Source organism: Sander lucioperca, chromosome 15 (genome assembly GCF_008315115.2).
Source record: "Sander lucioperca isolate FBNREF2018 chromosome 15, SLUC_FBN_1.2, whole genome shotgun sequence".
NCBI lineage: Eukaryota > Metazoa > Chordata > Actinopteri > Perciformes > Percidae > Sander > Sander lucioperca.
In genome coordinates, this window is record NC_050187.1 from 17,856,658 (window position 1) to 17,883,190 (window position 26,533).

The 26,533-nt window shown below is 39.5% G+C and overlaps 1 protein-coding gene across 5 annotated transcripts in view; it reads left to right on the plus strand.

Annotated features, from left to right (window-relative positions):
- khdrbs2 (KH domain containing, RNA binding, signal transduction associated 2) overlaps positions 1 to 26,533 on the plus strand; it is a 74,156-nt gene that overhangs the window by 6,623 nt on the left and 41,000 nt on the right. For all 5 annotated transcript variants that reach the window (XR_004105611.1, XR_004105610.1, XR_004105608.1 and 2 more), the window contains exons 2-4: positions 4,619 to 4,746; positions 17,736 to 17,852; positions 24,935 to 25,081. Coding sequence is in view for 1 of the 5 variants with exons in the window: in XM_031303341.1 (XP_031159201.1) it covers positions 4,619 to 4,746; positions 17,736 to 17,852; positions 24,935 to 25,081 (392 nt within the window). In the remaining 4 variants the exon portion in view is untranslated. The remainder of the gene's footprint in view (positions 1 to 4,618; positions 4,747 to 17,735; positions 17,853 to 24,934; positions 25,082 to 26,533) is intronic.

The window sequence follows — 26,533 nt, forward strand, 5'->3', positions numbered from 1 at the left end:
ATCTCAGAGTTGAATGCGTAAAAGCGCCTATTAAGCAGTAGAACAAAGCGTATGCTTTAGTAGTCTGGACTGTATTGCAAACAACAACTGAAATCCAATAAAGCTATGATGTGAGGATAAGCAGTAAACATATTATCTCCAAGAAATGATGCGGCTCCCATTCCCCCTTCTTCTGATGTTATTGAACTGCATACATGTTATTCTGTACTGATAGTAGCTCAAACCATGCAGGGCATTTATGTTTCTTTTCTTTTTAAGCAAACTATACTAGAGCTTCTTGGGAATTTTAGATGGCTAGAATTCAAGTCTGTGCAAGTTCAAGAAAGATTTCACTTAATCATATGCAAAATGATCTTTTTATGCTCAGCAAGAATATCCTGTTTAGTACCTAAATATTTTCCAGTGGTACAGCTGTTTTACTGAGGCAATAGTTGCTGAAAGCAAGGAGCCCTCTTTTGTTAAAAGTGAATCAAAATACTACAAAATCTGATGCGATCTAAATTTCTAATAGAAACTAATTTACTGTAATTATAAATACAGTTTTGTGTATATATATTGACATTTTACTGGTGTCCAGGATTAATTAACTTCAAACTGTTCCTCAGTCATTGTTGATACTCTGTGTTGCTGCATACAGAACATAGCAGATGTATTTAACCTTAAGCCATGGCAGGCTGACTGAGCACATTTCTCTTTTTTAGCAACTCACACATTTATAGGGTAGCTGGCCAGTTAAACCACAGTTGCTTTTTTTCATTCTTGGCTGATGAGCAGCTCCACTGAAGCAGTTTGGGAAGCACAAGAGAGGGGATCAAGAGCACCAGAACAGTCGCTGAGAGTGTTTTACTCCCAAAGAGATTTTTTTCATCCTGTGTGAGGACTGAAAACAGTGACCTTCAAAGCACATTCTCGCTCCTCTGATCTTTAGGCTCCCCTCACTCCCTGCCACATATATTTCACAATCATGATACTGGTGTGAACATTTCCCCAAATTTATATATTGTAAGCTCATTTCCCTCTTTTTCTATGCCTTTTCATATATCTCATTTGCTCTCTCTCTCTTTCTCTCACACACAATCTTCTTCTGAGTTCACTGGCACACTGCAGACCAGCATAAAGGTGTTTTCTATTATGCACTGTGCCAGAGTATAATCATCTTCATGGGCCAGAAAAACATCATTACTTTACTCAAATGAAATGAACAGAATACCCATAATGAAAACAAATCCCAAAATAAATGACGTCCCACATACAGAAGACCAGAACTAATCTTTGAGTATATCAATAAACAAATGCTTGATGAAACTTGGATCTGGGACTTAACATTAACCACTAAAATGAGGTAAAATCCAAATGAGCTTTATTTGATGGTATGACTAACAAACACACATGGAAATGTACTCAAATGACCATAACTTCAACAAGCAAGCAACAAGCCCTTGAAATAAAAAACACACACACACACACACACACACACACACACACACACACACACACACACACACACACACACACACACACACACACACAATACGCCCTCTAGAATGATACACAGAAGCTTTTTCTGATCTGGTCCAATGTTTTGTTGACCCTTTTTCTGTACTGTATGTGGACGCTGTGGTTTTGCTGATAATTCTGCTGCTGGATGGCTTTGTCACATGAAAACATGTTTCTAGGTGTTGAAACGACTCGTTCTTCTTGAGAGGACAGTCGCATCTACAGCCATGCTAGCGGCTCGTTGAGGCTGTGTTCAAACAGCACTGCTTTGAGCTAAATGCTTATGGCATCATGCTAAAATGCACACCATTATTGGCTAATTAGCACTATACACAAAGTACAGCTGAGGTTGATAAGAGTCAATCGTTTTGCAGATATTTTGGTCACAAACCAATGTATTAGACGCATACCAATTTTAAACTGATGATGGCACTAGAATTGTTCTGGGATTGTTCAGGTGTCGTCGGAAATTGCGCCCGATGTCCCTCTTTTTAGGCCGGATGTCCGACTCCTTTTACTTTCTTTGAGTTGGCATTCTAAACTCTGGTCGATTTATGTGGACTGTGGTTAACTGCTCCTCATATCTCTGCAAGGTAAATCCAGACAGCTAGACTATGTGTCGAATCTGAGTTTTCTGTAAACGACTAAAACAACTTTGAACGTACACATGTTCTACCAAAACAAGTTCCTTCCCGCAGTTGCTTGCGCTTAGCACCGCCCAAGATGATTATGATTGGTTTAAAGAAATGCCAATAAACCAGGGCACGTTTTTCTCCCATCCCAGAATGCTGTGTGGACTACCCAGACCCTCCTCCGCAGCGCTGTGGAGGAAGGTCTGGCAATGCAAGACTAAGGGATCATCAAACTCATCATCTGGGGGCCATGAATGCCTTTACCAAATGTCATGACAATCCATACAATAGTTTTTGAGATATTTCAGTCTGTGGTGGACCCTCTGACCCTTGACATCCCCAGAGCCCCATCACTAGCGTAGCTTAATACACATTCTGCTCATGTAAATATAGGCTACTGTATTTCACATTTTCAGTTTTCACCATACAGTAGCATGTCTATTGTATATAAAGCAGAGCTAAATATGCTTTTGTTTGCACACTACAGGTTGTGTTAATTTATCTCCTCAGGCAAGAATTAGATGCTATTTTTAAAAGGCACATTTTGTAAGCTCCTGCCATGCTGGGACACCTGTCTTGTGTAAAGTGTATAATAAGTAGGTGTGAATCAACCGTGTTGATGGGAATGAAAGGGCGAAAGGGTCTTTCAATCTGTTTACCTGTAATTCAGCAAAAGGTTTCAGGCACAGTCTGTATCCAGAGGCAGGTGATGGTGGTGTTTGAGTGAGCATTACCTGTTCACAGAGTTCACTGAGTATACCTGACACAGTCCTTTCAATTACAGCCTCATTGTGGGACGTGAAAATACACTTCTTATTTTGACATAAGCCTGAATGATTTAATTAAAGTATAGTCTCTTTCAGTGGCTCCAAAAAGCAGTCCGGAATCAAAATGAACAAAACTCTTTCTTCAGTAAATATTCACTGCTATTATTAGGACCTCTAACTTTTAGGCAGAGGGATTTTCTCATAGAGAAACCGCAAAAGAAACAGTATGTTCCAATTCAAACGATCTTCCTCGGACAGTCAGGCACCATCAGAAAGATTGTGTCACGCTGGAAGAAATTGGTGCATTTCAAACTGTTGGAGTTTTGTCTTGTGATTTCACAAACAATGGCAGTATCAAACAAATGACCTTAATGTAGCCAATGGTGTACAAGTGAAACCACTGGCCATTAGGAACTGTAGTGAATGAATATTGTAACTGCCTGGAACAGAGGGATCATTAAGCTGGAGTTGTCATGTCAAGGAATAGCCTCAGAAGGACCCTTCACTGGGAACATAAACTGGAACACTTTTCCAACAAGGCAATATTGTTTCCACATAAACTGTCACATTCTTAGACGTTTAAGATGGATTTTAAGGTAGATTCAGCCACTTATGAGGACGTATTCCTGTCTGTAGTCAATCCCCTTCCTTAGAGAGCAAAAAAACAGACAAATGCATTCATTAAAATTTAATACGTTGTTCAGGGATAAAATATTTCAGCCATTTATTTGTTCAAAGTTCTGCTCCGTAATGACACATGCACTTGGCTCGAGCTGTTTTTCAACTCATAGCTTTGTCCTCTGGCTGGTGACAGCTTTGAGTTTCAATAAAGCAGCTCAGGAGCACTCTGTGACTCGTTCTCGTTCTTGTTCAGGAACATCATTTATTGTCCAGCCAATGTGTTGCAGACTGATAATTGTAATTCCAATGGATATTAATAAGCGACAGAGGAGGATTCCTGCTAGGTGGACAACAGATAGCTTCATTTCGAGAGCACTTAATTTATAGCGAGTGGTTTAGCTCAATTGGCATAAAATGCATCAATCAAGAAATAGCACTGTTCAGGGTGTTCCTGTCAAGCTGAACCGGACAGTTAATATCCACCTCTCATCTCTCATCTTACTGCATTAGGGCTGGGGACACGCAAGAGCACTATTGGGCCAATTTGCACTAGATTTTCCCATCTTGTAAATTATTAGGAGGAATAGTGCAGTTTGATTGGAACCAACTATCTGCAAATTTGATCTAAATATCCTAACTACCCCAATTGACTTTTAACCGATAACATCAAGCATTTTTTATGTTTAAGTCCCGTGCTGTGTGGGGATCTTAAACTGTTGACAGCCCTCAAGAGCTCAGTCTGCAGCGAAGTGAGGCACAGCGAGCTGAGTGTGACGGTTTGCCTCTGTTGTTATTTTGATTGGAATTATTGGATCATGAGATTACAGGCCCCGATATAAAAGGACGTATCAGGTGTCAGCGGGATAATCTCATATTATTAAAGTTTGCAACGTGAGCATATTTACAGCACAAAATAATCTGCAAAATATTCACTGTGTAATGCAATGCAGTGTTAGATTTATCTTATGTGTCCCCAGTCTGTTTTTGTTTGTCATGCCGCAGTTGGCTCTAAAGCAGAGTTGGCAATGTCGACTGATGCTTTTTCAGTTACATAACAAACTAAATTATCTTCTTATCTGTTTTGTTGTTGTTTTTCTGCAGAGATTGAGAAGAATGACGGAGATGAATTGAGAAAAGATGGTGACACAAAGAAATACCTAGATATCATCAGCAATAAAAATATCAAGCTCTCCGAAAGAGTTCTTATTCCAATCCAACAGTATCCAAAGGTAAGAGACACACTGCACATATTTAAGGTCCTATTTTTTTTTTTCTTTGGAAAGAAACTGACCAGAAATTGAAATTTGCAGTAATTTCAACAGTCAAACTGCAAGATAGACATTTGAAAAATACTGACTGTGTGTGTGTGTGTGTGTGTGTGTGTGTGTGTGTGTGTGTGTGTGTGTGTGATATTAATTAATAATTCATTTTAGTTGTCAATCGGTGGATGGGTTGATTCACCTCTTTGCATTAAACATCTTACTTTTGGCACTGAAAATCCCACTGAGCCTCAAACAAGCTAATAGAAAGTCACCAAGCAGTGTCTGCTTATTTTGATGTAGTCATCAAAAATATTCTGCACTAAAGCACTCAAGGGTACAGTGAAGAACAATGACCATAAATCAGTGTGACACACTATGCCTTTTTCTGACTTATGAAATGTCAGTAGTGACAAAGTTTGAAGTGTAGCCTAATGAGGCTGCTCCATCAGGCAGCTAAGCAACACGCAGCTGCTCGTGGAGAACCAAAAGGCTTTACTGCCACTGTAATCAAGGAAGCCTGCTCCGCTGAGTTCATTCATACATTCATGCAACAGGCAGCTAAGAATAATGGCATCAGCGTAGCATCACAGATTGAAACAGAACATATGTCGACATTGATTATTTGTCCCGCTCTGCTAATATAGTATATACTGCACTCATTTTGTTGCTGTAGATAGACGGACAGATAACTAGGGAGTCGTTTTCTTTTCTGTAAATAATGTTATGCTTTTTTGTAAATATTTTCTTCTTTTAAATGCGATACATCGGTGTCTAGCTGTGTTGCAATGTTGCAAAATTCTTATTTTTAAATCAAACCATTCAAAATCTTATCTGAAAATATATGATTTTGAGATATATGATGATTTGTCAAAATAGCAACTGCTTTTCATTACATGGTCGTCAAATGAAAATAAGGCTATATGGTGATATAGGATACTTGGCATCCGATAGTAGCTAAAGACTTAATTAGGGTCCCATAAAACAAAACTGCCACTCCCGTGTTGTTTTGTTGAGTCACTTGGTGAAGTGTTTCACTGTGTGGAATTTTCTGTATGCCAAACAAATGCCAAAAAGAAGTTATTTTGCTGATGTATGTTGTTTTGGATGGTGCAAACTCTTTAAAACTTTTGTCCAGCCAATGTGATCATATGTTTTGGTGTGACCTTGCCAGGGCCTCCCATCATATAAAACCTGCAGGGTCTGTTCTTCGCTGTCAGTTTGCAACAATATTGCTATCATCATCATCAGCGCACTCTTCTCCTAAAATCTCAAGCATACATGGTCTCAGCTCTGTGCTTCCACACTCTCTGACACTTTTTGTCTCCAAGCACTTTGAAACAAATCAATTCTGGTCACTTTTCCTCTTTTTGTCGCTGCAGGTTTGAGTGCTCAGTGAAGGAGTTATGGGGAAGAGATCTTCAACAAAACACTGACTCTGTCCATTTTTCAGTCTTTGTCGTGCAACACTCTCAAGTCAAGTTCCCTTCTGTCTTAAATCTTGCCCCAATGTCTTGTTTCATGATCTCACAGCTACTTCATTTATTATGTTTTAAATGTAGCTCACAGATTTTGTCTGCCACATTAGAGAAGGACTAGAGGAAAAGAGGATGTTAGGAGGGCAGAGCAACATTTAACTGCGCCTCAGGAGCACAGGCGCTGTGCTTTAGTTTGTGTGTGTGTGTGTGTGTGTGTGTGTGTGTGTGTGTGTGTGCTGTGCTTTAGTTTGTGTGTATGTGTGCACTGTGCTTTAGTCCAGCAAGCCCCTCAGGACACTCCATAGAAATCAATTTGCTGTTTCCTCCTCAGGATCAGTGTTGAGCAAGTAATTAAGCTGTGTTCTGGAATTCCTCACTCTATTAAATAGATTTCAAATCTATAAAAACAAACAAACAAATGGGACAGTTTCTTGGAAACAGAAGACCCACAATGACTCAAGGATATCTTTCTGAATGTTATGTTTCTGCCTCATTAAGTGCCTTTTCTGCCCAAAAGTTACCCTATTTTTCGTTCAATAGTATTTTATAATTGCAAGCATTGAACTTACAGCACACAAACTGTATGTAAATCTAGGAATGAACATTTTTGGCTCTTTCAGAGACTTCTAGCAATGTTTGTAGAGTATGGTTCATACTCTTAGGAGAGTCAGGTTAGGATAGATGTGAAGTAGTATACACACAGACAGGCGTCTATCAGTTCAACAACTTGAGACTCAAATTAAGCGTCAATATCTTCTCTCACAAATAATTTCAAGCACACTGATTCTATGGAAACACTTTCCTCTTGGAGACTACAAATAGGGAGTAAAATGAAATGATTGTACATAGAGTACTAGTTTTCTTTCGTACCCACTGGCATTCATCTGGCGTCCCAGCTGTGAGCTAGCTCCTGGTTAATGAAAACCAGTGGAGCATGGACTCAAAAAAACTCAGAACCACTGAGATAGATTAAAAAATGTATTGTGAAACAATATACTTAAGATAGTAAACAAAAAAGGACATACACAGGCAAACACAAAATGCTGGTTCTAATGAATGTAATAGTGGCAGTTCTGCAAAGTAAGCAGTACAGTCCAGAGGGACGGAGCAGTTGTCCAACAACAACTTCTGTGACCTAATTGCACAGTCAGCACCCCACAAGACACTGCAGTGTCACTATCTTAAACATATTGGTAACACTGCACTTTCAGTTAATGGTAATTAGCCACATGAAGCAACTCTTTGATCGAGTGCACATCAGCCCGCGAGAAAAATAATGCAGAGCTTGGAAAGATGAGTGAAATGGAGCACACAGCAAATACCTGACAAAGACTTGACAAAAACAGATCTTTGACACTACACAATTTGACAAAGAAATGACAGAATGTCCAAACTAGACATTGGTTTCCGACACAAATATAACTGTATAGTTATCCTGAATTTTTGACAATACTGTGTAAGAATGCATATTAACACATTTATAACACCTGCAAAAAGGTTTTTAACAGCTGCTTGACAGATCAGAGAACACAGATTACTTGTTGTATCAGTTTTCTTTAACACTTTGTTTTTGGGCTAGATCAGAGATAAAGATAAATTTTGGACAGCTATGAAAAATGTTTGTACATTCTGGCGACACAGATATAAATTCACTGACCAATACGACCTTTCACTCTGACAACACCGGCACTACTGAGAGGCACAAACAAATTGTTTTAATTCAACTTCACATTGGAACCTCACTTTGTGTCACAGCTTTTTTTCATGTCTGTTATTCAGTAATGTCCAGTCTTACTTTCTGTTAGTGATGGCAAAGTATAAAATGTCATAAATCAGTTCGTTCACGTTGCAGTGCTCATTCGTGCTTACAGCTGCCATCTTGCTACAACGTAATTAAATGCAAAGTAATTAAATGATTACTTGGGAGAATTCCTTCGCATGGTTTTGGATTTGACGATGTGACACATGGAAGATTAATGTTGTCTAACAGTGAAACAACCAGTACTGATGAAATCATTGTTTATGGTGCACTGACAGACACGTACTGTGCAACAATGTAAGTGACTGAAACTTTGTAAAGCTTTGAGTCACAGAAAGAGAAGAACTACTATGACTAATATATTAATATAATTTTAATTTGGCATCACCAGACAAAACCCTTGAGTCAATGCTAACACAGCATATTTTATTTATATTTTTTATATTTATTATTTAGCAGGGTCAAGCACCAATAGGCCTAAATAAAACGTGTCTCTGGTCTTTGGGTAGGGACTACCAGTAACAGTTTGATTCAATAAAAGATTAAACAATAATAATAATAATAATAATAATAATAATAATAATAATAATAATTAGAATCGTAACCCTAAACCAAACCCTAACCCTATAATAATAGACAGTTTTAGAGTATAAAACATTGTTTGTATGATCATAATAATATATTATTTTATAATACAATAGACAAAAGAATAGTATTATAACTTCCTGCAGCTGACAGGGAAAATCAATATTAACCCTGACCAAGCCTAACTCATTATCCTGTTTACTTATGCAAAATTAACTTAATTCATTATAATTAATTATTATATTATAACATATGATATGATGTGATTGAATATAATATAGTCTAGATGGTGGAGCCTGAGCATCCTGTCAAGTACATTTTTTAGGATTTTTAGGATTGGTATATTGTATTTTCTTACTTTATTTTCTCACAAAATCCTCCCTCTATCAACTACAAAGAATCTGTTAACCAATAATATATTGTACAAGTCACACTACCCTTCCGCACTGAATAATACATTCACTTTCAGCTGTCAGCATTGAAATTCATATTTGCTGGAGAGCTGAAAGAGGAACATATTTAATTCAAAATAGGACTAATGCTTAACCCAACCTGCCAGCGAAATTGCATTTTACCACAATTTCTATATATTAGTATTTACATAATTAAAAGTTAATTGTTTTAAGTTAGTTTTGTGTTCATAAAGTGTGTTTTGTTGTTTGGTTGATTGGATACTAAGTTGAAATTTCAGACCTGGTAAAGCTGCAGCTGCTGGATTAAACCTGCAGGGATGATGCATCTTGTTACAGACCGTCCCAGTTGTATGCATCATTCACAGGGGACGACTTGTGTGTTTTGTGCACCACTCTGTAAAATCTACATTAGGTTTGTTGTCGTTTTATAGCCTGTCAAGATAAAGAAAGATGGCCATGGTGCATTGCTCCAGTGACCTTGCCATCACTTTCTTTAATCTTTAAAAAAAGGGACGAAACCTTGAAAGCAGGGTTGATCTCAGTTTATGGGAGAAGAGGTACATCTGTACCTGTCCTGTTTTGACATGTAAACAAATCATATACTCACAGCGTGCTTATGGAAGGCTCAAAATTGTACGATGAGATATTTACTCAGCAAAAAAAATGATTAAGCAGCGTAGTCATTTTCATTCTCGCTTAACTTGAATTTATCCTCTGCTGTTTAATAGGACAGCTTGATTAGCATCTCATAACCTTGGGGCATGAAATGGATTTCCAATGGCTGATACTGCCTGCTTGTCTCAGTCCAGTGCTGGGACTAATCTGCATGTGTGTGTATGAGAATATAAAATGATTTCTCCCCTTTTAATTAGAATCACTTTCATTTGGATAAAAACCAAATGGACATATTTCCGCTCGTGTCACATTTAAACAAGCTTGTTTTTAAAGTATTACCTCTGTGGGGTATTTGCTTTAACTATCCATTCTGCAGGTACATTCAGTACAGTACACAGGCTGCACAAAACACATTGAATTGTATTTTGTCCTTGTGGGTGCCACAATTTTGAGCTTATCAGTCTTGGTGTATTGTGACCTTTAAATAGTGCAGCAGCTTTGCTCTACCCAAAGAGGAATTCCAGTTTTGTCTGCCCAGAGATGTCGTTGTCCCAAAGAAAGGCCTATCATGTGGAAAGGTGTTTTGCGTAGATAAGTGCTGAATACAGTAGAGAGAGCAGAGTCTGGATTAAAGTTAAGCATGTGTACGATAGCATCACAGTTCCACTCTGGGATTCCACTGAATTAGTGTTTGTGTGATGACTTTGTCTGCCACAATGAGATATAATACAGATAAAATGCCTTCCCATGTTTAAAATTGCTTCACATATACAGTGACCCAGCTCTATATCAAATGACTACAATGTAGTTTGTAGTTTGTAATGAACAAAGAAAATTATCACCGACTCTGCAGTTCCCTTCAGCTCTATGGAGCGTTTTGTGTTTTGCAGCTCATTGTTTTGGTTTTACAGCCTACAACGTTACTTTTTTGGTTCACTCTCACCGCTCTCATCAACCTTATTTCTAGCAGCAACAGGCAGATGATAAACCCACTCTATGCTACTTGCCTAGCACCAAAGAGCAGACAAAGTAAGAGACAGCTAGTAAACATAGTGTGTATTTGTTGTTAGACAATTAGCAGCTAAAGAGCCAGGTGTCTTTCTCAGGAGTTGGTGGAAACCAAACCAAAGCAAAAAATGAGAATCAACATTGGACTTACATTCATCAAATGGACAAAAACATGACTCCCTTGTGATATGCTAATGTAATGTTTACAGCTTGTTCCACTGTCCCAGAGTGGTAAAAAAAAAAAATCAATTGATGTGAGGTAAGTAGTTTTTCAAAGTCACAGTTTAATTTACCCTTGTAAAAAGTATGTTAATTTCCTATATATTAACTGCCAAACACAACAATTTCTACATAATATAATGTAAAAGTGGAAGGGCTTCAATTTAATAAAAAAGTGGCGTTTGTTGTTAGTCATTTAAAGGCCATAGCTTGTTAGAGACTTGTAAGAAAACATTGTGTGGATTGATTTTTTTTGCTCCAACAGGAAAGCAATGTAGCTGCTCCTCTGACAGAAAAACACAGCTTGTCTGGAACAGTTTCATGGTCTTAGACAACTTTTGTAGCGTTGCGTCACTTTGGCATTGCTGGCTGCTCGTCTGTATTGATCTTGGCTGAAGTTGTTTGCCACCTGTTAAAAACAATATACAGGGCTCATGATATTTGTTGTGTTTACTGTCTGTGTGTGTGCAGGCCATCTGGGCGACAGTTAAGGGTTTACATATTAACGGGAGTTGTTTGTTGTGATGAAGATTACAGGGTAGGAACGCAAATGTGCAGTTGTGCAAATGAACACACAATTATTCTTTTCTCTGTGAAATGCATTGGAACTGTGAATATTTTGAACATTCAATGTCCTGAAGTTGTTTTAATAATGTTTTGAACAAGACAACATCTTTAACTAACAGAACAGTTGTAATGTAAAGTCATACCTTAATGGCCTATCTGATGCCACTAAACCAGGTTAACAGTAAATCCCCTTCCATCAAACAACCACTCATCTGCTTCCTTTAATGTCTGTGGAGTTGATAGGACACACTCTTCTGACACACTCACAGCCCAGTCATCCATAGCTGTCATTAAAGCATAAACCTCTACCTGAGACTTTAATCCTCCTATCTGACAGGACCTGGACTTCCCCAATAGCACAGCTCGCTAACCTGGCAATAAGTGCCTCAGGACATCTGCAAATCTTGCCTGGCCCCAGTGAACTGCATTAAAAGGCGGCCACCGTGCACATTTTCCAACTTAAAAGCTGAAAAGGTTTTTGTGTTATTGGATCTGCTGTGCTACAGCACCTTGACAAGTTGTTAATGTCTATAATTTCATGCCTTCCATGGAACTGACCTTATAAGATAAGATAACACTTTATTGTCCGTTAAGCAAAGATATTGACAAGGGAACAAATTAATGTTTATATTTGTTCTTTCTGCAATCTGGGACCCTATAGTGCCTCCCGGAGGGCAGTAGTTGGTACTCTTCCCATGCAACACATGGGAAGAGTCCAGGGAGATTTTGTCAGCCAGTCTGACGGTGCGCAGTGCATGGCTTTCAGTGAACTCCACTCCACTCCACTTAGTGGCCTACCAATTTGGAACAGATTCCCAGGAGCTGTAGAATCCTGGCCATATAAATAAGTACTTTATTGTATTTCTATGATCCTGGCCTTCAGATGAGCTGAGCCTTCCTACTGCAGGATGCTTTGAATTGTTGTCGTAAAGAAAAGAGACAGAATTTCGCTGCTTGCTCAAAATTACCTGGGCCTCTTTAAAAAGTACATTCTCTGTTGCACGTACACTCCAGTGGTCACCCATGGTGGAAACAAACTAAACTTAAAAAAAGTAAGGAAATGTGTGTTTGGTAGATTATTTCTCTGTGGTAACAATGCTTTTTGGCAATAAATATTATACCGTTGGAAAGTCTGTTTAGTTCCCTTTCAAATGGTGCCCCATTTGTAAGGAACATGCATTTGTGGGATGAGCAGCAGCGCTGAGTATGTGGGTTGCACCCATGAAAAATTTGCCAAATCTTCTCTGCCAATGCCAGACAACTTATTCTGCCATTGACTCGTTTGGTGTTTGGTGGATTGGATGATTGAAGTTTGAAGAAACAAGACATATTGGCAATTTAACAATGTATTCATTTCACAAACAGGAGCCTCAGTAGCGTATGGAAGAACCATAAACAGCCTCGTACCTCTTCCTCATGCTGGTCACCAGCCTGGTCACACACTGCTGTGGGATGGCATCCCATTCTTCAACCAACATTTGTCGCAAGTCAGCCAACGTGGTTGTGTTGGTCACTCTGGCACGAACAGCACATCCAAGCTGATCCCACAAGTGTTCAATGGGGTTGAGGTCAAGACTGCTGGCAGGCCATTCCATCCTCTCCACTCCCACATTCTGGAGGTAGTCTCTGATAAACCCCACCCTGTGGGGGCGAGAGTTGTCATATTTGAGGATATAGTTCAGACCTAGACTGTGGAGATATGGGATTGCCAATGGTTGCATAATCTCATTTCTAAATCAGGCACCTGATTGGTAGCACCTCGGGGTACCAGAAGCTCAAAACAAGTGTCAATAGCAACAGCAAAATAACCTGTTTGGCAATGGCAGAGAAGATTTGGCAAATTTTTCATGGGCGCAACCCACATACTCAGCACTGCTGCTCATCCCACAAATGCATGTTCCTTACAAATGGGGCACCATTTGTAAGGGAACTAAACAGGCTTTCCAATGGTATAAGATGTATTGCCAAAAAGCATTGTTACCACAGAGAAATAATATACCAAACACAAATTTCCTTACTTTTTGTGCTAAGTTTAGTTTGAAAGCACGGAAACAGACTAGTTTGGTACGTAAAATCATTCAGAGGAATCTTGGATTTTTATTTACGTGAGTTCTTTCTTTTATCTTTCCTTTTTATTCCTTTTTTTTTACTTAGCTCTTCTCCTCTAATGATATATTTTATTACTTTCAATTTAAGAATCAGGGTCATGAGAGTTTAAAGACATTTCTCATTATTTTGTGTGGTAAAATATTCTTGTGTGGTGCTCTAACTCCCAGCTGGTAGATCTCAGGTCTTGTAGGGAACAGTAGTGACGTGGTATGAAATAAAGATAACATGCTACAGCCTGCAGCAGTAAAATTATTCTTTCATCAATACATAAATCCTCTTGAATTTATGAATATTATCTATGAATATTAACAACTTTATGCTTAGGGATATTGTGGTGCTTTACAGGTGCTGTTTCAAAAAGATCAGTCAGTGTGCTTCAACATTTTCCATTAAGCATCGGAAGAGAGCTGTTGTCTACATACAATATCGGGCTCGGGAAAGGACTTACATTATGTTACACTGCACTATTTGTAAAAAGGCAACAAAACATTTTTAGATAATTTACCTGTACTCATTTTAAACAACAAAAGTCGATCACTGAACTGATCTCATTTATGAAACCAGACACCAGGATAACCAAATAAAAGTAGGATAATTCATATAGATTACAGGTTCATGTTTTTCAAGTGTATAAGGTGTAAGTGTAAGGCATGGATACCCGAACCGAGCCCGATGGGTCCCGACGGTACCCGACGGGCCGGGCCGGATCGGGCCGAATTTTTCTGTCCGAGCCCGGCCGTGACCGAACCCGGCCCGAGCCCGACAGGCATTAAGAAATTTGTGTCTGAGCCCGACCCGAGCCGACACAGTTAAAATCTAATTTTGTTCTTATACTAATGACACATGTACGTTTGTTTGTGTGGAAAGCTTTTATTAATCAACTGTAGGAAGGCATTCGGAAATGTCAACAGATGAGCGCATCAGCGCACACGGGGCAACAAGCGCACGTTAATAAGCTGTTTAATTTAAAATGTTCAATGTGTTAACCTTTCCTGATTGCTTTGTTTCCGACCGTGATCAGAAAATCAGGGGAGAGTCGTTACCTAAAGAGCTGAAGTTATAAAATGAATAACGTTTAGGTTAAAATCCCGTTTCTGGTGAGCAAATGAATGAACTTGGCTTTCAGTCTAGGGTTCATCTCGAACACCGCACACACTGTGTACAAAAAAACGTACTCCACCAACTCTGCTCGGTCGCATCTACACGTCTGCTTCCTCTTTCTCTATCTCTCTTCTGCCCACTTTACACACGCACTGAGCTCTCTTAAAGGAGCCACCACACCATTTTACAACAAATGCCATATCGCGCTAATGTGACCGAACCCGACCTGAACCCGACCATAATTTCTAAATATCTGTCCGAACCTGGCCCGGCCCGTCGGGTACTGTCGGGACCCGCCGGGTTCGGTTCGGGTATCCATGCCTTAATCGTGTCTCCCCCCTCTGCAGCACTGTTGTCAGCCAGTGCGTCAGCATGCAGACCGTGCCGAAGGACAGTATTAATTAGGTGATCGAGACAAGAAAGTCTCCTATATGGTTCCAGGGCTTTGATTATATTGCTGCCTTGATCTGTTACCCACACTATTCACCTGAGGGAGCTAGGGTCGAGTTTTTGTTTTTTTTACGTTTTACATTCGGATCCATTTGCGATCCATTCCATTCTGAATAAACTAACAGCGCAGTTTACATGCTTCATCCTTGTTGCATTACCGGTATTTATTAAGATAATTCTAAACAGATTTCTGTAGTTCAAAAATTCTGAATTGTAGTTGAGAACATCAGTTATAACGGTCTACGTATTAAAAAAATTGTCGGGTTTAAATTGGGCTCGGGCTCATAATTACAGTTAATGTGTCAGGCCGGGCTGGTGTCGGGCTGGGCTCGGACGCAACGTGCACGGGCTCGGGTAGGGTCGGGCTTGATTTTTTGGGCCCGATCTAAGCTCTAATAGGTCCTGTCTACGGTCGCTTTGGGCGCTCAATGTACTGCACCTTAAACAAGTACTCCACCGAATTAGCATTACACTCATGTAGCACTGTGACACTGTCACCTCCCTGTTGCCAAAGAAAAAAGGTTCTGGGTTTAAACCTGCTGGCCGGCTGGGGCCTTTCTGTGTGGAACATTTTTTCTGGTTTCCTCCCACATGCCAAAGATACATGCAGATTTGGTAGCAACTCTAAATTGCCTGTAGGTGTGAGGGTGAATGATTTTGTGTAAATATTTGCTTGTATTCTCTGTATTAGCATTTAGTTGTGTTTTCTGCATTCGCTTTGCAACTTTCAAGGCCACCATACCTGTCAGTTGTGAGATTTTCTTTTTTTAAATCATTGTAATCAAAAGTACAACTAAGGAACAGACCTCAGTCACTGAGGTTGTTGTGAAAAGTGCTTTGCTCAGCTGAGTTAGTGGCTTTGCGGATTCACATTAGTGTTACATGACTCAACCTTCACCTCCTGCCTTAATAAGCCCTGTAGACTTGAACAACACAGAACTTTATAAAAATGACTTTTCAGAATAAATATGGAGATTAATATATTAGATACATCCTGCACAAAAGCTCTCAATTAAATGTTTGTCCTTCATGTAGCAATGACACTGTGAAGTACAAATAAGTAGATCAGTGCACCCATTTTACCACTATTTGTTCAACGTCTCAAATGTCTTTGTGTGTAATTGTTGTATTCACAACACCCTCGCGTCCAATATCTGCATAGTTGTCAGTGTTGAGACTGCAGGGGGCACATTGCATCATTTCAAACCTCATTTAACACCGAACCGTGCCCCTTTCTAAAGCCCAAATTGCTCGCCATGGAGCACCAGAGTGGCTCCAGACATTCATTAGCTTAATGAAAACAGGCCACTCTTCGCCTACCGCCCAGCGAGCGCGCTCTCGACTTAGCCACAACGACCATCTGCTCTCAAGCTCCCTGCCAGGTATAGGATAGTCCTGTCAAAGAAACCCCTGTAAAGAAAGGCATCCATGAAGGTGCCTTAATCATTCATATCAGAGGACAGGCAAGGACAGTAGGGATGTGTTTTTTTTTAAAGATGGTCTCATCTCTGCATCCCCTGGCGCCTCCCTAACCTGAGATGTAGCGTTCACCCATGATGTTAATGATGCTCATGAAATAAGCTGAGTGTGCAGTTGTCAGAGTTGAGTTGCAGCAGCCACACAGCTGGCACTGAAGTTATTATCCGCTCAGCCACAGTGGGAGAAGCTGCTTCGTGAAAAGGTTAATATCATTTTAGGGTTGGCCAGAGTATGTTGTGGTGGGCGGCTGGCCACCTGTTCAGCTCTGGAGGTGGTCTCTTATCATCTCATCTGGCAACAAACATTTTAAGGTTGAACCATTTATTACAATTAAAGAAATAATGTTTGAGAGAGCATAAGTAGTTTTTAAAGGGCTTATTTCAAGTAGTAAAAGATTCTCCTGTTTTTTAAATGAGCTTATGCTCATATTTTCTTCAGAAACGACCCATTTGACTACAGCTGTGAGTTTCACCTCTCGGATTAATCACCGCTAATCTCAGCACTGTTGCGCCTTCAACAACCCAGAGCTACTTCTCTCAATATGAACACTAGCTGGTGCACAGCGAGAGGGAAATGATAGTCAGAGCCCCGAGGCTTGAATCTGATAGTTTGTCATCTGGATAGTATTACTTAATTTCCCACTGGGAAGAAACTCATTATTTCTGACATTATTTCAGCACTGACCTCTGGAACAGTCTCAGGAACATTATTGGTTTGAGCCCATGTTCCATTTTTTTTTTTTTCTAGGCACGACATGGATGACCCTAAATGCCAATAAGATACATGACTAGAGAGGGCACAGTTAAACCAAATGGAGGGATGCCTACATTATGCTGGACGGCAGCTGAGAGTCCCATTCACCTTTAATGTGCTACATACAGAGCACAATTCGATTGATTTATCACAGGCTGCATTATAGCTTTTTCTCACATGATGAATGGGGAATGGAATGTGAGATTATATTGATAATAGATGACTAATGGCCAGCCAACATATTTTATATTTTATGGTATTTCTCCAAATGGATGAACTTTCTTTAATATCCAACACAAAAAGACTGCTTCAGAAACAGTTGTCTTTACATATAAGTCAGCTTTTTCATTATTTGTCCTCTTCCTACATGTGTTAGAAGCATTGATAAGGCGTCTGATTGCTTTTTTTCCTCCTGTGTCACAGTTTAATTTTGTCGGAAAGCTGCTGGGACCACGGGGAAATTCAATGAAACGATTACAAGAGGAGACGGGAGTGAAGATGTCCATCCTCGGCAAAGGGTCCATGAGGGATAAAGGCAAGGTACGATATTGATTTAGTTGAAGTATAGTTGTTGGGCTGGTCCAAGATATGGATCAAACAGAAATATTTACAAGAACAACGTGCTTGAAATTTCACTAAAGCACAGAAGAATATTCTAACCAACAACAGCTGAGCTGTAACTGAGATGAATAACACCCAGAGTAGAATTAATAGCTTTCAGTTGACAAACATATGTAGGAGGAAATGGGAATGTTTTTCTGTGTGTTGTTTAATAGCATATTCTGTAATAGTCAATTATAAATGCAAAGTAATGAATATCTTTGCCAAAGTCATTTATCCTGCTGACTTGTGGTCCCTTGGAGCCAAACTTATCCAAGCGTGTATACAGACAGTCTGCTGGATCTGGTGTTCACGCAGGTCTCAGTGTGCTGCTATAGAGTTACATCGCTATTATTACTGCACAGCCTCGGAATCAGACATCTATAGCCATGACAAAACAAAATACTTGCAGTGTTGCTACCTCTTTGGTGAAACTGTAGCTGCATTTCAATACATCGTCAAGAAGGTAAAATAATGCAGAGGCTGTTACAACTACTTTGAAGTGGCTACAATCAATATGTTATAATAAACAATGTATCAAATGACAATGTGAAATCCGAATCTGCAGCATCCCTCGGCTTTACAGAGCTTAGCGAGTTTCAACTGTGCAGTCGATCCTGCAACTTTACTGTTTTGGTTTACCCACACTGCTCTCATAGCATCCTTATTGGCCTCAGCAGGCAGCTGTTTCCAGTAAGAAAAGCTCTAAAATCTCACAAACTGTACACTAGCTGCTCAGCACCAAACAGCAGACAGACACAGTTAGCGACTAGTGAACATAGTGTATCATTTAGCAGCTGAGTTGGTAGAGACCAAAAACAGAGGTAAATGAGAGTGAGCATTGGACGTTCATCAGGTGGCCAGAAATACGACTCCAAATAAAAGCTAATGTTATTGTTGATATGTCAGTGTTGTGTTTACAACTTGTTTCAGTTGCCCTCAGAGGTTCGTTTCAGAAAGCAGGTTTAGTGAAAACTCTGAGTTTGTTAACCCTGAGATGAGGGAAACTCTGCGTTTTCCGTTTCAGAAAGAGAGGTAACTTAACCTCAGACTCAGTTTGTGAACCTAACCTGGTCGGGAGCACGTTTTCTTCAATAAACCCAGAGTTTCTCTCAAAACTCGGGGTTTCTTCTCTCTCATTTCCTCATTCATTCATTCAGTCTGTATCAGGCGCATTTTAATGCGGTTTATTATCTGCATGAATTAAAACTTAATAAATAAAACTTATTGTTAGGCAGATTATAAAACGTTTTTTCTCAAACATGTCATATCCTTTTGTCGACGATCCCGTTGATGAAAAAGCTGTATTACTTCACAGAGAGTTTACATCGGGAGATGATATTGAGTCCCGACTAAATGTATTTTCATTTCCACATTTTTTCACAGACCTACAGATTTGTAGATAGGCTACCATATCCGTCCTCATATCACTAACATCCACCATCGTGGGCATGCTTTAACATCCCAGCAGATTCTTTGTGTCGCATTACGTTTTTTTGCAAACGGCAGTTTTCTTTATTGGTGATGTCGATCATACTGTAATAGTAAAGCCACTGTAGCCATCAGAAAAGTGTGACTCGCTCTGAAACGTTTTTTAAACGTTTTTTGTAGTGTTCCTTGGACATAAACCAGTGAGAGCCATCAAAAAGAAATAAATGATTATACATTATAGTTCTGTTAATGATCATGGTGCTGCAGCCTCAGAATGGGATATAGTAGTAGGCCTAGCTTACTTTTTCCACCCGCAGGATTGCACCCAAATGAAATTATAGGTTTTTGTGAAATTGTTTTTGAAAATTTTTATGAAATTCCAGTTTTCACCAGTAATTTTATAAGTTAACTGTGATTAAATATGAAATTAATACACTGTTAATGCTTACGCATTGACTCGAGCAGCAATTTCTCCCACAACAATTCTCTCTCTGTTGCAGCAGCAACCGCTGTCTTGCTTTTTTAACAAAATACATGTTCAAACTCGTTGTTTGTGCGCATGAGTAGGCTATTTCCGCCGACCCGTTTGTTTGTGGTTGTTACCATGGTGAATCGTAGTATCATGGCTCCATTCATACTGCCTTTTTATAGTGGTGGTGCACGCGCGTGAACATACTCGAGTTGATTGAACCAACTCATATCAGCTGTTCTGGAACCGAAAACTCATTGTTTCCCATCTCAGGGTAAATCAACTCAGACATCAGGGTTAGACTCAGAGTTTGTTAAACCTCCTTACTGAAACGGACCCCAGGTCACCAAGGTTTAAACAAATCTTTATGATTCTAGTGGTTGTGCATATTAAATGCAGTTTATTTGAGAAAACAATCTCACCTCAAAGTCCATTTATTAGCTATCCTGGATATATATATATCCCTTATTTCGATCTTTGACACTTTGTAAAACAAAACACAAAACAAGCCTCAAAAGTAAGAAACACCATTTTAATTGATGAATAAGTGGGATTGGATATTAACTCTTGACTTTGGGATCAGCAGAATACAAAAGAAATTTCCCTACAAGATGCATTCAGTAGGAGCTTTTGATCATGTCGGAACGACTTCCTTGAGCAGATGGAGTTGCCCAGTTTTCATGGACGTGCATGGCAGGTGCAGTAATACAGTATATAGCAGGTGCAGTAATAAAGTACCGTAGTTTATTACTGTAATTGGTATATACTGTAGTAATAAATCTTTTCCAGCATCCAATTCTTTTTCTTATATGTGCCTGTAAAAAATGCAATTTTAACCATGTTATCTTCTGGATGACTAAGCTTTAGTAAACTTAATAAAGCCCCAAATTCTTTAACCACAGTATGGCTTTGTAATTAGAAATTACCGGTAAAACCTTTTTGCATTGATTTCCATTCTAATTGTGAGGCTGAAAGTCTTCACTTTGATGAAGGCTAAAGGCACTGAGACGTGTCTTTGCCATCACCTTTTTGAATGTGCCTTGGCCGGTGTAGGAGTTCATTTAAAACTTTGGCTTCCTGCCACTAAGTCCATTCAGTTTACTCATGTGCTGCATTAACTTGTATGTGTATAAAATTAAGTAAAGAGGTACTAAAATGTGAAATAATGGCATGCATGCAGTAATAGGTTGTCATACTGCGCTGTACAGTACAGAAAGCAATGTGACTTTTTATTATGTAATAAATCAATTTCTAAGTGCCACCAGTATCACTAGCATGGTGCATTTGTTTGTTTCACTTTAAGGGAGATTCATGGTGCCGTGTGCACCACAAAAGAAAAATAATAGACCCCTAACAGTTGTTTCTTACCAAAGGCCGGCTATGTGACGATCTGATTTCGCTTGGTGTTTTCTGTGTGCCATATTCATTTTGTGTACAGTCTGGGCAAGTCTGAAGGACACTGTGATGAGACTGACACCTAAAGGTTGTGACTGAAAGGCTGTCTGCCACTCGAGGCAGCTGGTCACAAGGCAGTGTGGTACAGACATAGCAAAAGTCCAATTACAATCACATGTTGTCATCACACATTTCTGCCATCTCATCCAGTTCATCAGTAGGGTGCATCTGTATAGCCGTAGGGTATTATCTCAGGTTTGGAAATTTTGCATCAGAGCAGCCCACCCACACATATTAGACCATATGGTCAATACAACACCCTGTGCACAGATATTAGCCTGGTTGACATGGTGCTGAGTCATAGGGCTAAAGCAGAGTCCTCATTTCACCTCTCTTACTCTAGACTGTACAGTATAAGCAAACACTTCAAGGTTAGAGATACTTTTATTTCACAGTTGCAATCCTTACAGCAATGCAAACATATAATATTGATTGATTAAACACAGGCATACTGCAGTCACGGTAACTAATGTAAAGCTGTGTGTGCTCCTGCTGTAATACTCTCCCAAACATTTCAGTGACAAACTATTGAAACAACTCAGAGATAAGATAATCCTCCCCCCACATGCACATTTTGATCTGATCCATAATGACTTATTCTCTCTGCCAGTGAATGTGAGGCCTGGTGAAATTTTAGGAGTCTTTTTTTAATTAAAGCTGATTTCTCCTCTAGGGTAGAGAACAGCCCTGTGATGCAAGGACAAAAGTTTGAATCCCCAGATTGGCTGGCGTTCTCGCTTCTCTTAACAGCCACCATTGAGGTGTCCTTGAGCGAAGCACTCAACACCCAACTTTTTCAGAGCAGGATGAATGCAAACAGGTCAAAAGAATATATATTTTGTATAATAATAATCACTACATTGTTAAGTATGTAGCAGCCACATTTGTAACTCCTACAAGTAGACAAAACGTCTCCACTTCAGATTATTTGTTTAGTGTAGAATCGATTTTACAATTTAACTGGTTTCTTTAAAAAAAAAACAAGCTATATTACAGATCTTTTAAGTCTTTAAAGCCAGTGTAACGCCTCAGGCAGGGGCCTCTCAGGGCATGGGTAATGTAGACTTGCTTTAACTCAATGCCCCCTATACAAACTGAACACCTCTTTGCATTCCTAATTTTTTCCCTAGCTCTCTTGCTTTAAGGAATCATACTGTACGACTGATTGTTGTGTGGTCCCTGAAACACACTGAGGAGCTACACTAAAACATTAATCCAGCAACGTGATAGACCTTCAACCAGTCAGAAACACTTTTTTGAATGTGTAATTCTCTTTTGTTTTTATTTTTGCATTTTTAATATATTTTTGTTTTGTTTTGTTTAGCGCCATTTATGGTGACAATAATGTAATCTGCAATTAGATAAAGCAAACCTGGAAACCTTGCCAAACTTTTTCTCGATTTTCTCGAGAATATGTTCCTGGGATGTAGAGGGAGTAATCTTATAATTAATGTAGAAACAGAAATCGCACTGTACCTGCTGTTTGTCTCTGTCATGGTGAGACCTGCATAATTTCCCTCTCCATTCTCCCACATAGACGGAGGGATATCTGTGTGTCAACTTGGCTACGTTCACACCGCAAGTCTTAATGCTTAATTCGGATTTTTTGGTCAGATCCAATTTTTTGTTTGGCTGTTCACATTACCTTTTAAAATGTAGCCTATATCAGATTCCAGTGTGAACTGTTTGCGGTTTCGAATTGACCCGCATGCGCAAAAGAACAATAACAATGACATCAGACGCAGCACTCTGTTGCACTAAAGTTAGGGAGGTTATGAAGGAAGTAAGCATTTTCGCTTTTATTTCAAAATGTTTGTGTAATGGCAGCCGTAACATTAATGAGCAGGTGCTGAGGAGGAGAAGAATGAAGAGAAAGAGAGCCAAATTGGCTATTTTGGCCATTTTGTGTGGATGCAGAGACGAAGCCAGGAGTGGTGGGACTGCGTTGTGAATAGTTTCACAGAGACGCAGTTTATTCAACTTTTGGATGTCGAGGACAACTTTTGATTATCTCTGTCAGCGCCTCTCCTTAAGACTCCTGCCGGCGCATAATTGTGACAAATGTCGATGTAGATTGACGAAAAAGTTGCATCAAATTCACCTTGGTTGTTCACACTGCGGCTGCATTGAAAAAAATCTGATAATAAAATAAATATGATTTGAAAAAATCTGATCTGGGCAAGATTTGAGTGTTCACACTACTTCTGAAGAAATTTTACCCCAAAAAAAATCAGATTTGGGCCACTTTTGCCTGCAGTCTGAACGTAGCCCTTGTCATGCCTCGCCTGGACAGTGTGTTTTCCAGCCTGGCACACCTGTCCCTCATCTGCTAATCAGTTTGCTGCCTCCCCAGCTGCACCTCTTTACCTTTTTAATCTTTTTTGCCTGTCTGTTGATGACTGTATGAACACTAAGACCCTTTTGAATATACCTGTCCTTCTCAATCTGTATGTGATATAAATTTCTGATACAGTTATCAGTATCATTTTTTGTCCTTTTTTTGCCTTTTTGAAGGACACCATTTCTTTCATTTTGTTCCTTGATTTGTCCTTTTGAAGAACCTCACATCCATTTAGCACAAGCATTTATCGATTCATTTACTGACCATCAAGATGAATTGAACTATATGTCACGTCTGGGTCACAAAATGTCAATTCATTTAAACATTTCCGGGAGCTGTTTTGGAGCCTGCAGAGCTTTCTTCACAACAAATCACAAAATGCAATTTCTATCGAGAAAAAAAAACATTCACTGACAGCAGAGATGTTCACAAGTCATTTTTTGGAAGTCCAAGTCGAGTCTCAAGTCTTTGAGCTTGAGTCCAAGTCAAGTCTCAAGTCTTTGAGGGGCAAGTTCAAGTCAAGTCTCAAGTCTTTTGCCACGAGTCCAAGTCAAATCTCAAGTCTCTGACCATCTGATCTGTCCCTAACACTGTATTGTTAAATCTTATGAATTCAAAGCATGTCCTGACAGCATCCCGGGTGCCACAGTCTATGACCGAGCTCCACTATCCAGTCCGTTTTTTTCTGTAGTGATGAGCAGTAATTATTCTCTAGAAGTTATTTCTGTTATTCCTTACGCAATGAGGAAAAAGTCCCATTTCATTTAGAAATGTCTTTGTGTGTGGTACAAGTGTCTTACTGGTGATGAATGTAGTGATTGCTCAAGTGTCTCCGTGTCTTGAACATAAATATAACTGTGGGTTGTAGCTTGTGCCTTTATAAGAGATGCGTATGATGAAAGGAAAAAAGAGTTGTGTGTCAAAGCAAAACCTCTTTATTTATTTTTTTATTATTTTAGAGCAGGAATACTTCATTTGGAGAATGGAGATGTTTAACCAAGCTAGCAACATGGCACGGGGGCATTGTTGGTCTGTTTGTCGGGTAGTCCACCACTTCGGTCTAGACTGAAATATCTAACAATTATTGGATGGATTGCCATGAAATTGTGTGCAAACATTCATGGTACCCGGAGGGTGAATCCTACTAACTTTGGTTATCACCTGACTTTTCATCCAGTCAACATTTTTATTTGTCCTGCACTTTGTTTATACAAATATCTGCAAAGTTACTTAGTGTTTAGTGCTGTTTTTTGTATTATAGAAGAATATAATTTTGTGTTCTCTTTAATGAGTAAAAATCCTTCACTTGCTCTCTTTTTGTCACAGGAAGAAGAATTAAGGAAAAGTGGGGAGGCCAAATACGCCCATCTGAGTAATGATCTTCATGTTTTAATTGAAGTCTTTGCTCCACCTGGAGAGGCCTATTCCCGCATGAGTCATGCCTTGGAGGAGATAAAAAAATTCCTAGTTCCAGTAAGTTTAATACTATTCTATTTTTTACAGCTATTTTTCATTCCTGTGCGGTATATAAACATCAGTCATGCTGACTTGATAATTTCTCCACCAGGCTTATTAACAACAAAGAGTTTACAGTATCCACGATTTGTTAACATAAGAGTAAGACTTAAGTGTGAAGCTTCATATGCATTACAACCACTACCCTACACTGCCCTTACTTATAAATGAAAAATAATGTATTCAGCAATTAAAATGCAGTATGGGAAAAACTTGCAAGACTCCAGCAACTTATAGCCCGGAGAACTTAGCAATAATTAATGTGCATGTTGTGTACTCTTGCTGAGTCTAAGCTGTAAATATTAATCAAGCTTTGCAAATGTGACAAGCCTAATAGAGGAATCGTGCTGCATGAGTCTACTTTATGGAGTTCATGCTTCGTCCTATACTGAGCCAATGTATTTACAAGCATGTCTGCTCACTGAGCCAAGAGGATGATGATACTGCATCTGCACCGAGCAGTTCAAAGCCTTCCAAATACAAATTACGTAACACTGTCTGCCAAAAAACAAGTAAAGGAATACAGGGTTATTAATCTGCTCCTGATGTTTCTGTGTGTTCACATTCAGGAAAAACACTCACTCAAAATAAATCATTGGACATGTCTCCCATGTCAAACAGGTCTTTTGTCTTCAAACAGTTCTTCAAAGGATGGCAAATATTTCATAGGAAGTCAAGTAAAAGTTAAACATATTTGGTTGTGGGTTGTGGTCAGTGTAGCCTGACAAGCCAGACCCACATCAAGATGTTGGGTCTGGGAACTCACCATTGACAGAGCTCAATCCGAGGGGCGGGATAAACGGTTGTCATTCAAATTCTCTCTGCACGCAATAGGATAGCGCTACAACCAAGCAGACCAACAAAGAAGGTAGCAGAGCTAGTTGATAGATTAAACTTTTGCCGTATCCAGTCTGCAAAACTCCAAACACATCTACCTTTTTTAAGAATGACTTCAGTGCTGTTCTTTGTTCTTTTCTCAAAGAAAAGCTTAAAGGAGAATTCCGGCCAATTTTTACGTTAATCTTGATCGCTATAGCTACGCGAGTACTTTCAATAGAAAAAACCCCGACCCGAATCAGTGCAGGCAACAAGGAGTAGCTGCAGCTACGTACTACAAGCGTCCCCTGAGCTAAAACGGTAGTTGTCGGGGCAAGTTTTATCTTATCTTCATCTTGTTGACACGTAAGGGCCCTGTTCATGTGGCACAGACATATTAATTGCATTTTCTGTCTGTTAAGAGGCACAAAGGCACTCTAAAACTTGCCCCGACAACTGCCATTTTAGCTCAGGGGACGCTTGTAGTACATAGCTGCAGCTACTCCGTGTTGCCTGCGATCGAGATTAATGTAAAAATTGGCCGGAATTCTCCTTTAACTCCAAGTCTTGCAGAGTCGCAGCCAAAGCCAATTT